This window comes from Chenopodium quinoa, unplaced genomic scaffold (assembly GCF_001683475.1).
Source record: "Chenopodium quinoa cultivar QQ74 unplaced genomic scaffold, ASM168347v1, whole genome shotgun sequence".
In the NCBI taxonomy this organism is placed as follows: domain Eukaryota; kingdom Viridiplantae; phylum Streptophyta; class Magnoliopsida; order Caryophyllales; family Amaranthaceae; genus Chenopodium; species Chenopodium quinoa.
The window spans coordinates 3,640,638-3,653,679 of NW_018742461.1; the positions used below are offsets into that span (position 1 = coordinate 3,640,638).

Consider the following 13,042-nt stretch of genomic DNA (forward strand, 5'->3'; position numbering starts at 1 on the left):
TCTAGCTGGAGGAGAAAGAGTGAAAGAGGGAATTATAGGAGGAGAGTGCTTCACTGTTTTGGGGCTAAACAAACAAGGTTGTGCTATTGTGCATGAGTCGGGTATTCGAACCGATATATAAAAATAGGATCGATATACAATGTTGAATTGTTGATAACTAAATTTCAATAACTACACCAAAAATCCGAATTTTAATTTTGGATCAAATAAGATACTGAGTATGCAAATAAAAGTAAAGAGCGTTACTCACTTCGTTTTATTTAAGAGTCTTAAATTGATTCCTACATTATTTACATACGTCAATTTGACCATTATCAGTTAAATTAAAGTACTTAAATAAAAACATAGGACATATATGAGATAAAGACAAATGAATAACCAATTGCTCGCATCTTTTGACAAAGTGAAGAGTATTTTGGTATAATAGCTAGTCGATGAAATGGTAATAAATTAAAAGCGTTAATTTTGAGGGAATTGTATGAGATCAACCGAACTTGTCAATCTATTGCTTCGTCACTGCTTAGTCATCAAATTAGACATTAATAGTCCATTGAATAGTCCATTGAAGGCTTAAAGTTTCAACCTTCCTTCCACCGACACCACCCACCTTCCCCGATTTCCAGCTTCCATCGACACCACCAATTCCACCATTGTCGACAGTCCAACTCCGTCTGCATCACCTCCTCTTACACCGATACCATGTGCGTTGTCTCTAGTTCTCCACCTTCCACCAACACCATCTTTATCATCTCTAGCCACAATTTACCGATGACATCACGACAACTTCGCCACCAAATCAAACGATATTCCTATATTAAAAGGGTAAAATTAACGACATGGTTAACCCTAAAGGAAGGGGTGCTATCCTCCAGGACCAACTCAACCAAAAGCTTAAGCTGATGGTTGAGGCCCAGGAATATGTTTTTATACTTTATTACGTCCTCTCACATGAAAGCCCTTTGGGCTTGAAATGTGGATCAGCATGAGTCTTTTGCATACCCTGCGCGAAATATTCCACTTGAAAGTAGGGGGTTGATGAGATTCGAACTCGTAACCTTTGTATCACGCTGGATTCGATTTCATATTAAAGGACCAACTCAATCAAAAACTTAAGCTAATGATTAAGGCCCAGGAATATGTTTTTATACTTTATCACCTCTTTCATTAACTCTTCCCTTGGAGCTTCAATTTCTGCCTAAAAAATTCTGAAATCGCCATTTATAATCGAAACAGAAAATAAAAAAAGGATTTCGTGCCGTGCTCACCATCAACGCCTTCTTGTCGGTGGTTGCCGACAACACGGACTTCGCTCTGGTGGTGGATGTGGCTTGGTGTTTATGGTGGTGGTTTCGCCGGCTAAGGAGCAAATGTAACGTTTTGGTTATTTGACAATGGTGATTTGGTAATATTGCCTCATCATTGCGTTGTTAACTTGTTATTACCAAACTGGCCTTTACTAAATGAAGGAAAAATCGAAATTCACCTTATGATCAACAAGTATTTCCTCTTTAATTTTATCGATTAATTAACTATATATAAAAATTACGCCCTCCCTCCATAATTATCTGCAACATTTGCCATAAATGAGTGCTCTCTATTAAGTAATAAATTTTTTTCTTTCCTCTTTTAGTAAATTTTAAAGAGTAAAAAAAAACCACCTTACTCTTACTTTTATTTTTTAACATCTTTTAATTACTCTCAATTTTCCACCTTTTTTTCCACTCATAAAAGAGACCCTCAATTTTTCACCTTTTTCTCACTCACTTTAACCCATCCAAAAACAAAAAAAATAAGGGACCACTTCTTTCCCTCCTTTTTCACACTTAATTAAACCCACCTAAATTTAATTAAACTCCACTAAAATTTTTGCCTAAGAGTTCGCAAAAAGAACGTTTGGTGCAAATAATCGTGGGCGAAGGGAGTAATTTTTTTAAAAAAACCACTTTTAATGATTACTTTGACAAGAGTAATTATTAATCTAGATAATTTCCTCCTTTACTTGCATACTACATTACTACTCTGTCGTCACAAAATTAAGTTAAATCCCATAATAAAAAAAAAAAAAAATCAGTTTACAAAGACCACATTTTAGCATTGTATTACTTCACAAAATAGAATACAATCAAGTTCATAAAAGAAGAAAAGAAAATATAACAAGTAAAAAGTGTCGCTCATCAATTACAGGCAAAAGAAAAACTACGCAATACTTCAGAGGAGTATTCTTTCAAGAACGAACAGAATAAGTCAATTCATGGAGCAAAAGTAAACTCATTAACCATCAAGCCTGCTTCCGGCAACATCAACAACGAACCGGTATCGAACATCGTTCTTCTCGAGCCTTTCCATTGCTTGATTAATGTAATCCATCTTAACGATCTCAATCTGAGAAGTCACACCTTTTTCATTGCAAAATTGCAGCATTTCCTCTGTTTCTTTCATGCTTCCTATAAAGCTTCCTGTAATGGACTTCCTCCCTAAACATAGTGTACAAAAATCACATTAGTCATTTGTCACAATACCATACACGTTAATTATAATGTATTTCTGTCATAATTTGTCAATTACATCATATTAGAAGTTAAGTCATGATTAAGAATATCTCACCTAATATAGTTGTTATTTTGATGGTCTAACATTGTACAATACTTTGTACTTAATTGGATTATGAGATTATATTAGTTTCAATATTAATATGACAACATGTAACTGATTTTTAAGTTAGCCGTAATTGTTGAAATAGCCTTGCTACTGTATGTCAATTGAAATAGAATGACTTGACATGACACCATATCTTATTTATACCCTATAATAAGTTAATAGTTGTAATTTTGAATAAATCCAAAAAAAGGTGTGGGGGAAATGATGATGTAATTGTCTGAGTAGAAGAATCCGAGGTTTAGATATATTTTGAAAAAACGTTGGTTTTAGAGGTATTATTTATAAAGGACCCTCATCATATATTTATATATCTACACAATGAAAATTAATCTCCAATCATAATTGATTTCAGAGAAATTTAGATAAAGTCAATACAGATTAATTGAAAGTTGAATTATAAAACGTTATTCACCTTATATACCAAAATGCCCTCAAGACTAAATGATTTTATAAAGGAAAAGGGGCTCGAGACTTACCAAGCATGACCATCGGGGTGAGAAAAGAAAGAGGAGTATTAATAACACCATTCAAAATCAACTTGCCATTCAACTTCAAGAGAGGAAGGTAAGGCTCAAGTGGGTGAAACACAGGAATAGTGTCAATAATATAGTCAAGTGAGTCAGCCAATTCTTGCATTTTCTCAGCATTTGAGCTAACCACATATTGATCAGCACCCAAATCATCCAATGCTTCCTTTCTTTTCTTATCAGATGAGCTTATGACTGTCACATTATGGCCCATTGCTTTGGCTATTTTCACTCCCATGTGGCCCACACCACCAAGGCCCAAAATCCCCCCTCTTAGCCCACTCTTGTTTAACCCAAAATGTTTTAGTGGGCTGAATATTGTTACTCCTGCACATAATAGTGGGGCCGCTTGGACTGGTTCCATCCCTTCTGGTATTTTCACTACAAATCTGCCAATAAATATAACACATTTTCATGTTAAGTTTACTGTTTATTAATGCGATATCTTAGTTGTCACGAGATATTTCAATTAAAAGTTAGGAGAGTCCAATGAAAGTCCAATCGACTATGGAGTTTCAAATTTAAATTAGTATTACGTACTTTTGATCTACAATCATGTTAGTGGCGAAGCCACCTTGCGTGGGGTTGCCATCGGTGTAGACATCATTATAAGACCAAATCTTCTTGTTGCAATATTGCTCTTCTTCCGACTTGCAAGGGTGGCAGTTCCTACAACATCCAACGATCACCCCAATTCCGACGCAATCACCTACTTTGAACTTGCTCACGTTCGACCCTACCTCCATCACTTCACCCACCACCTCATGTCTGCATGGTGTAAACAGGTAATAAATTTTATATACTAAAATCATTGACACATAACAAATAAAGTGCTTCTTTATGATGAATTTAATGACACGTTGATAGTGTAATTTGAATCAGTTTTATAACCAATTATTATATTCAAACTAATTAGGAGACAAAAGTGGGATCGCTAATGACACACTTTTCTACTTTTATTTATCTACAAAATTTAGATAAACTTTCATGATTTGTAAGACTTTAGGTACACGTACACCTTATATTTTCAAAATTATGGGTGATGAATGGGTCCGAGATAGAATTTTTTGTACCTTAAAATTCTTATATTAGGTGCGGAACATGTCATTTTAGGATTGGTAAAACAAAACGCTTTTGATTAAAGATGACCAACTTTAAAATTATGTAATCATCTCACAGGCAAGATCTTAAAAATTATAATTAAGTTAATAACCATGATGAGTGTTCAGGCTCTGTATATCAAAATAAATCTATACTTTAGTTCCAAATTTTATAACATGATATTCATATTATGTCATATTTTATGTGAAGCAATTTCCTAAGGGTTGAAGCAATACGACAATGAATTCATAATAGAGGGACTAGTGGTACAAAGTACAATCATAAAAAATACGACGAAAAACAGAGATAAATTAAGGGATCGAATACAAACCCAGGAACCATGGGATAACGAGACATGCCAAGGTCATTCTTGGCCTGATGAAGATCAGTGTGACATATTCCACAGGACAGTACTTTTATGTATACGTCTTCTTCTCCTGTATTCCTGTTTTACACATTTACCATTTTTATTATATTACTTTGCCAAAATATAATTCGTCCATACATATTTGAAAAATATATACAAAGTATATACCTGTATTAATTAATGAAAATATGAAAACTAAGGGATAAAAAAATTATTACTTATGGTACATGCAACTATGCAAGATCATTAAGTTATTTATGGCCCGCAAAACCATTACTCAATAAGATACGTAAACTAGTTCTTTGCTTAATACATTTGATGTTTAAGCACGAAACAATTCAACTTTGATCAATATAATCGAGTCTAATCATTACAATCAATTCAGTTCAGTTTAATAAACAAAGCAATATCCAATTCAATTTGAATGACCCTTTTAGCGTGTCAACTTATTATAAGCCGAGATCATATAGATAACAAAACAAATGCTCGAGAGTGAGATCGAGTACCTTAGAGGGAAGGAGTACGGCGAAAGAATGCCCGAGGAGTCTCTAGCAGCCCACCCTTTGATCACCCTTTCTGATTCTTGTTTACCCATCTTATGTTACCTTTTTTTTTCCCTTCAAATATTTAGAGTGGAATCTGAAAGAATTGAGCTGAACTTTGAAGAAGATTATGAGTTATAATTTATAGTTGTTGATATATTTATTATTGGTAGGAGTGGAAAAGAGCTTAGAAGTGGAAATATATACTGGAGAAAAAGGAAGATATGTTATGAAATTATTATATATAGACAGGCGTAACAAAAGAAGGAAAATAAATGTTTAAAAATACGATTTTGTTTTCTGTTCGTGTTTTTAATTTTGTATTTTAGGACTAAAACTCTTAAGAGGTTGGTGAAAGTAGCAAAATAAAAAGAAATGAGGGCAATATCAGCAATAATTGTTTAAATAGGCCAAAGCGCACTCACGGCATATTTAAAAGGTTGTACGTTAAAGAAGGTGCTTTTGTGGTAGGTAAACCCATTGAGGTTGCTGCGTCACTTAGTCGTCATTGTCAAGAAACCTAACCATGATTGAGCGTAAAAAGTCACTCCGGATAAATTATAAACGTCGATATAAATTTTGGCTTAAACGTGATCATTAATATTTTAGGATAAAAACAAAAAAAAAAAAAAATCTCATATTTGGCGCTTTTAGATAGATAATAGAACGATGATCATTAGAATTAGTGGAAATCTCGGTAGAAGGGAGTTAATTTAAACTGAAGATTAGTTTAGAGAATTTCTTAATCTCGTATTTACCTAATTGGGCAAGGACATTTTTTCATGTACCTCTATCTATTTCAAACAAATTAGAAGAACTTCATGTTTATTTACATGCATGGGAGGTATTCTAGTTAATTGTATCAATAGCTACCTACCTCTAGTAGAACGGTCTAATCATTCATGAATAACTTCACCAAAACATGAAAGAGTCAATTTTGCTCCATGATCTCATTAAACACTTTTCCCGTCCCTTGAAAATTACATAGTACTCTATTCTCGGTCTCAAAAATATGTCTTAATCATCCATATCGCTATTAAAAATACATAGAGTACATTAAATCGAATTTAACAAAATCTCACATGAGTACATTATATTTTATACAGTAGCGATAGTTTATTGTCAAAGTCATACATTAAAGTACATACATTTTGGGTCTCCACCAAAGAATTAGGCATGCAATGGCCTAGTGATAGAGACATAGTGAATCTCATCTAAGAACTTACAAAAAGGTGTGAAAGAGAGCCACAAATATTTAGGTATATCAAAATTGACTAGACAATATAACGAAGATAAACAAGAAGGAAAAGTAGTAGGAAAGAATTCGAGACCCCAACCCCACCATACTTAACTTTGAAAGTTGGGTAGGTGTGAAAATGATATTTTGCTGCCCATAATTGGAGCACTTTTCTCCAGTTGTTTTGACACTCATTCTGAATCTCTCAATATTGCGCAATTTCAGACTGTTCGTAGTTGGTAAGATGGTACCCCGTCTTACAAAGTTTGCACTTCAAGCTCAACCCCAGCAACTTTTTTCTTGCTTTTCTGTTCTCATCTCATATCGACATCGCTTTTGATGTAGTTTTGACATTGTTGTGGATATAATAGTCTCTGATATCGCCCTTGGCTCATAGTTGTAGAGTCGTAAAGAAAACTACTGAAACATATATCGGCTATATTTTATACTTTTTCTGTCTAGAATTAATTGTTACTTTCTCAGGTGCTCGTAATTAAGAACTGGGCCTGTTTTCTATGATTTCCCAACATCTTCAATAATTGTCTTTTCCCATCCTCATTTCACTTTATACAATTCAAATATATGACCACTTTTTTCTACATATTCTGAATCAATACAACTTGACTATTAAATCTGAACTGAGGGAGTATAATATCTATAAAGTTTGAAAAGTAAATATTGTTTCATTTTTACATAAGGTTGAAATGTTTCAATGTAAAAAGACAAGGTCGAAATATATTACATAGAAGTTGCTCCAATCTCACTTCCTTTGCTAAACCTACTCTAGAAAAGAATCATGACTGTGTAACACCGAGAAGAAATCCAACACATTAGAGGCTACACTGCAAGCCTGATCAGAAGGAAAACTAAATACTATAAGCCAAAAACATGCCTATTACTAGGTTGCTCAATTGGATGAAAGAATTAGAGAAGTAGAAAGTACCATCTACTACTAATGAATGATAATCAGGAACTTTGCTGAGCAAGAAACTTCAGAAGGTCCCAACTCTTCTGCATGTGTAATGGCAAGGGGGCTACCAAGTTTACGCTCTCCAACTTAGAGAAGTCATAATCCGAATCAGGGGAGACATGATCAAGAGCGAGAGAAATGTTCGGCAAAACCATCTGTTTACAGTGCAGATGTAAGTGGGGTTGCTTTTCAGTTATACTACCGCATTCTGAATTGAGGCCAAGGGGATCTGGTTTTGCTTCTACAAATTTCTCGTTCGGACTTGGTGATAAAGGTTCCCATCTCCGATGAGCTTGCCAACCGTATTTGTAGTCTCCAACAATAGGTGTCCCTAGAACTTCAGCACAATGTACTCGAAGCTGCATTTGGCAATTTGATAGGAGGGAGTAATGTTAGAGTAATCCTGACACGGGGAAAAGACCATATTCAGGAGCAAAAATGTCCATCAGAATTTACCTGGTGTTTCCTGCCAGTGGCTGGGCATAACTCTAACCATGTATACCCTGGGAAATTATCAGGAAATATAAAAATGTCAGTGAACCATATTTAAGTCTCCTCTTTGATCAGCACGCAGGAACAAAATCCATTTAGAACGAAAACCTTTTATGCTAATAATATAATATACCATTAGCAGAAGTCTCAATGACTCTATACTCTGTAATAGCATGCTGGGATGAGGAAGCACGGTCTGCAATAGTAATTCGTTCTGACTTTCCATCATCTACCAACACCTAAAATAATACAAAGCACAAGTGAATTGATGAGTCTCAATCGTTAAACTAGCACTAATAATTATTCAAACACAACCACCACATATAGATAACACCAAAAGTAGTCAGATGATGTGAAGATATGATGGTTAGGAAAGAGGAGGAGGGGGGGGGGTGTGGACAGCAAAGAGGGTTGGATCTCAGCTTATGTGCAATGATAAAACAGAATGATAATCTAATACCAGTTCAAAAACAGTGCTTCCACAAGGTCATGATATGTAAAATTACAAAAGTAGAATCTATGGAGGTCCAAATGTCCAATTTCTTAATGTTTGACAGGCAGGTAAGCTCCATTGTATCAGGATTACAAACAAACAACTAATAATGTCTGAAATATATCTAAACACTAACAAATGATGAATCCATCAAAATAAAAGAACACAAGCTACAACCAGAAAGAGTGTGGTACTGCCGTACTAGTTATGTCTATATACGAGTACCTATTTTACACCCTTTGCAATAACATAACGCCACTTTACATAACTAAAAAAAGAGTTGAAGGGCCAAAACAAGATTGCTGTGTGGGAGCCATCAAAGCAGAGTGATATGGAGCAGTGGCTTACATGTGATTGTGAGACCACAGGTAGCTAGGTCTAAGATCAGTAACGGTTCCTCTTTCAACACAAATCTTATTTCAGAAAATGGGTTAAATTTTTCATGGGGCTGATTCTACTTCATGTAGAGCAACCATAAGAGAACCTTTCCAACAGATGTGTGTTTGCCTCACAGGCACAACCTTTCTAATAGGGTTAATCAATGCCATCTTAACGTACACTATATGTCTAAAAATCAGTGGAAATTCAGAGACAAGAGAACCTCAAGAATTTTCCACACATTTTAAAGCATGACCAGAATGTAATAATGTAGCTGAAAAAGAGGAGTTTAACCGTAATGGAGAAAATGTGACACCACAACAAATGACAGACTGAGTACAACCTGATCAATTAAACATTATAGGAATATATATAAATGATAAATGATAGATATAAGAGGTTAATGACAAAAGCAAGCACCTTTGCTAGTGGTACTGAGATCAATCCTTTGCAGTGTTTAGGAACTCCAAAGACAAGTGCCAAGTATCTCTTTTGTAGGATCATCTTCCCCCAGTCAATCTCGTTCTGAAAATTAAAATTATTTCATCTCTCTTATTAGCTATAACAGTTGCTTCTCACAGCAATTTGAGGAAAAAAAAAACCTTGAGATTAATGTTTTATGTGATGGCCTGTCAAGAAAGAACACTACTAACGTTGAAAAATACAGCAACTTACATTTTCCAATGTACCAATAGTTTTCTCACGGAAAACAGAGTGAAGGATTGCTGTGCTTGTTTGTGTTCTTCCCATCACCAAGATTCCACTACTATCTCTATCAAGTCTGTGTACCTTAAAAGAAACATGAACTTTTCAGTAAGACTTATTTAAACAAGAAAGCAAGACAAATGATAGATGATTCAGTGGTTCAGCCTTGTTCTGAGACTTAAACCACAGATACATAGTATCTGCTTCTATCTAACCTTTACATATTCAAGATAGCCTGCAAAAAAAAAAGAAGCCGTGTACAATATCTCATGAGTGTTAACACTCCCCAAAAATTTATTCTCGCTCTTAAAATACTACTTCCAAAGCTCCAATCAATACAAATGAAGTACTTATAATTTGAGTTCTTACAAATTGGCCCACTTTCTTTCAGATATAACATATTACATTTTTATTCAATCCTTCCCTAGAGACTACTTCTTAGACAACATCCCTTACAGCAGAAGCAGTGGCGGATGTAGTTCGCATGATGGGTATTATGCATGTGCATATTCCTCATGCAAAAAGAAAAATAGTTCATAAGTTTACACGATGAATAATTCTCCTATTACACCTAGCAGCTTGTCACAAATTTAACACAATAGTTCATAAGTTCCCTCTTGACTTTGCAGTTCACTTCATCAACACTAGAACACACCATGTGTTCTACCCAACTTTGGACATTAACTAGCAGCAATTCACATGACACCATGACCACGCAATGCCAATATACCATTACCGCATCACTTTTAACAACCATCCAGTGCGGGATATATTTAGGGAGTTTTGACGTATACACTTTACAAAGAGGTAGTTCATGTTAGAATTGGAAAGGAAATATAACTCACCAGCCTGGGAGGTTCCTTGGACTCATATCTCAGACACGTAGCAGCCAATTCATCTAAGCTCTTTTTTATCCCAATGCCACCCTAAAAATGTTGATCACAGTAAGAGTGAAGCAAGGATGCATAGTTTCTTACATATCACAGCTGCAGATGCAAAAATGTTCAAGTTATACCTGCCCACATTACCTGTACTGGCAGTTTCGGGGGTTTATTGATAGCAATAATGGCAGAATCCTGAAAACACACCATACCAAGAGTCATTATCTAAGTGAAATTCAGAAAACAACAGTCAAATTACAAATTTCAACATTATAGAACCTTATACAACTCAAGGCCGCGGATGAAGTCCTTTTCTTCTTCGCTACACTCATAATTCTGCTTCTTCGCCTTCTTGACAGGTGATGATCCCTGAACAGATATAGGAAGAAAAACACGCTCTCCTTTCTGCATCAAGTCTTTAGCTCCCACCTTCCAAAAATCAAAATTACTACTCAGAATTAGACAGTAAACAACTATCATAGCCAAGATCATAGAAACTACACGAGCTATCTCGTTCGAATTACCCTTTTCAATCGGCGTTCTTGGGCATCACCACTGCAGTCCACATCTCCTTCTATGCAATCTCTTCTAACCTGACACAGCCTCAAATAAATGAATCTTCTAAAGCATTAATCTTCCCAAAAATTCTCTTTCCCCCCAAACCCAACTTCCTCTAGTGCTAATCTTTCCCTACACCTAAAAGGCTACAACCAATCACGAACAATCCCTTCGTCCGGAATTAATCTAAATGTCGTAACTGCTCGTAATTAGATACATGTATATCACATAATTTCATCGAAAGTTGAAACACCCCAATACGGAACAAGATTCAAGAGGTAAGTAAAAATGTCAGTTACATTACACCAAACATACTTTATGAAACAATTTCATGATTCAAGAGATTAACAGAAACCTTATATTCACACACATCATACATTATTGAAAAAAATCGATTTCTTAACGGCCACCAAATAAATTACAATCAGTAGCAGTTCATAACATTTGAAGAAAGAGAAAAACAAACCTGTCTAAGACGAAAGAGTTTCTGAACAAGTGATTGAGGAAGATGAGGGCAACAACGAAGAACCCATTTGAGAGCAGACGTCGTCGTTTTAACGGACTCATTTTGTCCTTCAATATCTCGGCGGCTTAATCTTCTACCCAGTGAATCAACGTTTACGGTTGAGGTAAACGGCGGCAAAGTCACCCACTTTCCTTTGCCTCTCCCGCCACCGCCGCCGTCACCGCCGTCGTTTTTCTCCGTAGACTGGTGGGTTTCCTGTTTAACGGTGGAGGAGGCGAAACGATGACATTGTTGTTGGTAGAAAGTTCCGAATTTTGCGGCGGCTGCGGCTGCCGGAGAACGGAGAACTTTCCGGTAAAATGAAGGTCCTGTCATTTTCTGGTTCTCTCAAGTGAAGGGGGTTCGGGTGCTCTGTTAGTCCGGAACAAACTCTAGTTTAGTTATGAGTAGGTCGCGTAGTTGGACTAATAATTAAGCGCGACTTGAGCTCGTGACCTCAAGGTCACATGGTAAGTATTTAATTCATTACATTAAATTTTGTTTGTTTCTTTTTTAATTAAAATTAGGATAATGCTATAAAATAAATATCTTTATTTTTCCTATTTTGATTTTTGATGCAGAGTATTAATTTAGTAATGTATGATCAAATTACACGTAAATTAGTGTAATTCATGTTATATTTTTATTTTTTTTTTTCAATCTTTAGCTCTTTATATGTAGGCTTAAGGGCTTGTAATGTATAATATTTTCCTTAAAATTTTGTGTTGAAGATGGTAGTGAATAATATTTTAAAGAATTCAGAGGCTAATTAATTAATGACATTGCAAGCATTTTTTTTATTCTATAGAATCAAGCACTTGTGTTCTTTTGGTCATTAATTAATTAGCCTCTGAATTCTGTAAAATAATAATGACCAGAAGAACACAAGTGCATATACGAAGTATTAAAGAACCTGTCATTAAATAAAAGAACATGTGATAGTTAAAAATAAAAAAATAAATAAAAAAAATCCTTGGGATTATTTGTCCCAAGTGCATATACGATTTTATAGGGTATAATTAGCCTCTCACAAGCCCTTAAAACTACATATAAAGAGCTAAAGATAATAGTGATTATTTGTCCCAAGGATTTTTTTTATTTTTTTATTATTATTTTTTTTTTCATTAACAAGAGTCGTAAAAAAAATGTTTAAACAGAAGTACAGAACTTTGAAAATAAAGAAAAATATAGATGATGCAAATAAACATGCCACAGTTTCATTGAAATGATAGTCATGCACTCTGTCCCTCACAAGTCCTACTCCTACCAAGGAAACCAACATGTGCCCAGTTAAACCTGGGCACGGGCCGGGTTGGCCCGCGTGCCACCCGGCACGGCCCGAATTCAAGCACGGCACGGCACGAAGATCAACTCCCGTGCCACGGGCCGTGCCACGGACAGGGTTGAGAATTCCCAGGCACGAGCACGGCCACGGCCCGCCGTGCTGGCCCGTCGTGCCGGCCCGTAGGCACGGCCCGGAACGGCCCGCGGGCCAACGGTAATATTACCGTTTATTCTAGCTCCTTAATAAGCCAAAAAAACGGCTAAAAAACGGCTAGTTTTTTGCCAATTTGCTCCCCAAAAATTCTATAAATACTCACCTCCATTTCATTCCCAAATCACAAAAT

The 13,042-nt window shown here is 35.6% G+C and overlaps 2 protein-coding genes across 3 annotated transcripts; both read right to left on the minus strand.

Moving 5' to 3' along the window:
* Nucleotides 1-2,071: 2,071 nt before the first annotated feature.
* Nucleotides 2,072-5,571, minus strand: LOC110718807 (probable cinnamyl alcohol dehydrogenase). The gene is made up of 5 exons (XM_021897719.1): nucleotides 5,160-5,571; nucleotides 4,618-4,731; nucleotides 3,726-3,953; nucleotides 3,135-3,574; nucleotides 2,072-2,474 (listed from the first exon to the last, which is right to left on the minus strand). Exons 1-5 carry the CDS (start codon nucleotides 5,246-5,248, stop codon nucleotides 2,272-2,274), a joined length of 1,074 nt encoding a protein of 357 aa, XP_021753411.1. The 5' UTR covers nucleotides 5,249-5,571; the 3' UTR covers nucleotides 2,072-2,271.
* A 1,488-nt stretch (nucleotides 5,572-7,059) lies between these two features.
* LOC110718808 (RNA pseudouridine synthase 4, mitochondrial-like) lies at nucleotides 7,060-11,897 on the minus strand. Of its 2 annotated transcripts, XM_021897721.1 has the most exons (11): nucleotides 11,376-11,897; nucleotides 10,876-10,944; nucleotides 10,631-10,780; nucleotides 10,499-10,546; nucleotides 10,316-10,396; nucleotides 9,441-9,554; nucleotides 9,186-9,290; nucleotides 8,028-8,133; nucleotides 7,859-7,905; nucleotides 7,376-7,761; nucleotides 7,060-7,282 (listed from the first exon to the last, which is right to left on the minus strand). In XM_021897721.1, exons 1-10 carry the CDS (start codon nucleotides 11,748-11,750, stop codon nucleotides 7,399-7,401), a joined length of 1,458 nt encoding a protein of 485 aa, XP_021753413.1. In that variant the 5' UTR covers nucleotides 11,751-11,897; the 3' UTR covers nucleotides 7,060-7,282; nucleotides 7,376-7,398. The 2 variants fall into 2 exon arrangements, with proteins under 2 accessions (XP_021753413.1, XP_021753412.1); XM_021897720.1 differs by having other exon boundaries at nucleotides 7,060-7,761; nucleotides 11,376-11,895.
* Between the last annotated feature and the right edge of the window lie 1,145 nt (nucleotides 11,898-13,042).

What these genes read in the sequence shown, in the direction of transcription:
- LOC110718807 (XM_021897719.1), bottom strand. Translation starts at nt 5,248, where the DNA reads ATGGGTAAACAAGAATCAGAAAGGGTGATCAAAGGGTGGGCTGCTAGA. An exon ending in CGTTATCCCATGGTTCCTGG is followed by an intron (nt 3,954 to 4,617) that starts GTTTGTATTCGA and finishes TACACCATGCAG; the next exon opens with ACATGAGGTGGTGGGTGAAG. An exon ending in CACCCCGATGGTCATGCTTG is followed by an intron (nt 2,475 to 3,134) that starts GTAAGTCTCGAG and finishes CACTATGTTTAG; the next exon opens with GGAGGAAGTCCATTACAGGA.
- LOC110718808 (XM_021897721.1), bottom strand. Translation starts at nt 11,750, where the DNA reads ATGACAGGACCTTCATTTTACCGGAAAGTTCTCCGTTCTCCGGCAGCC. An exon ending in AACTCTTTCGTCTTAGACAG is followed by an intron (nt 10,945 to 11,375) that starts GTTTGTTTTTCT and finishes AGGCTGTGTCAG; the next exon opens with GTTAGAAGAGATTGCATAGA. An exon ending in CATTGAGACTTCTGCTAATG is followed by an intron (nt 7,906 to 8,027) that starts GTATATTATATT and finishes ATAATTTCCCAG; the next exon opens with GGTATACATGGTTAGAGTTA.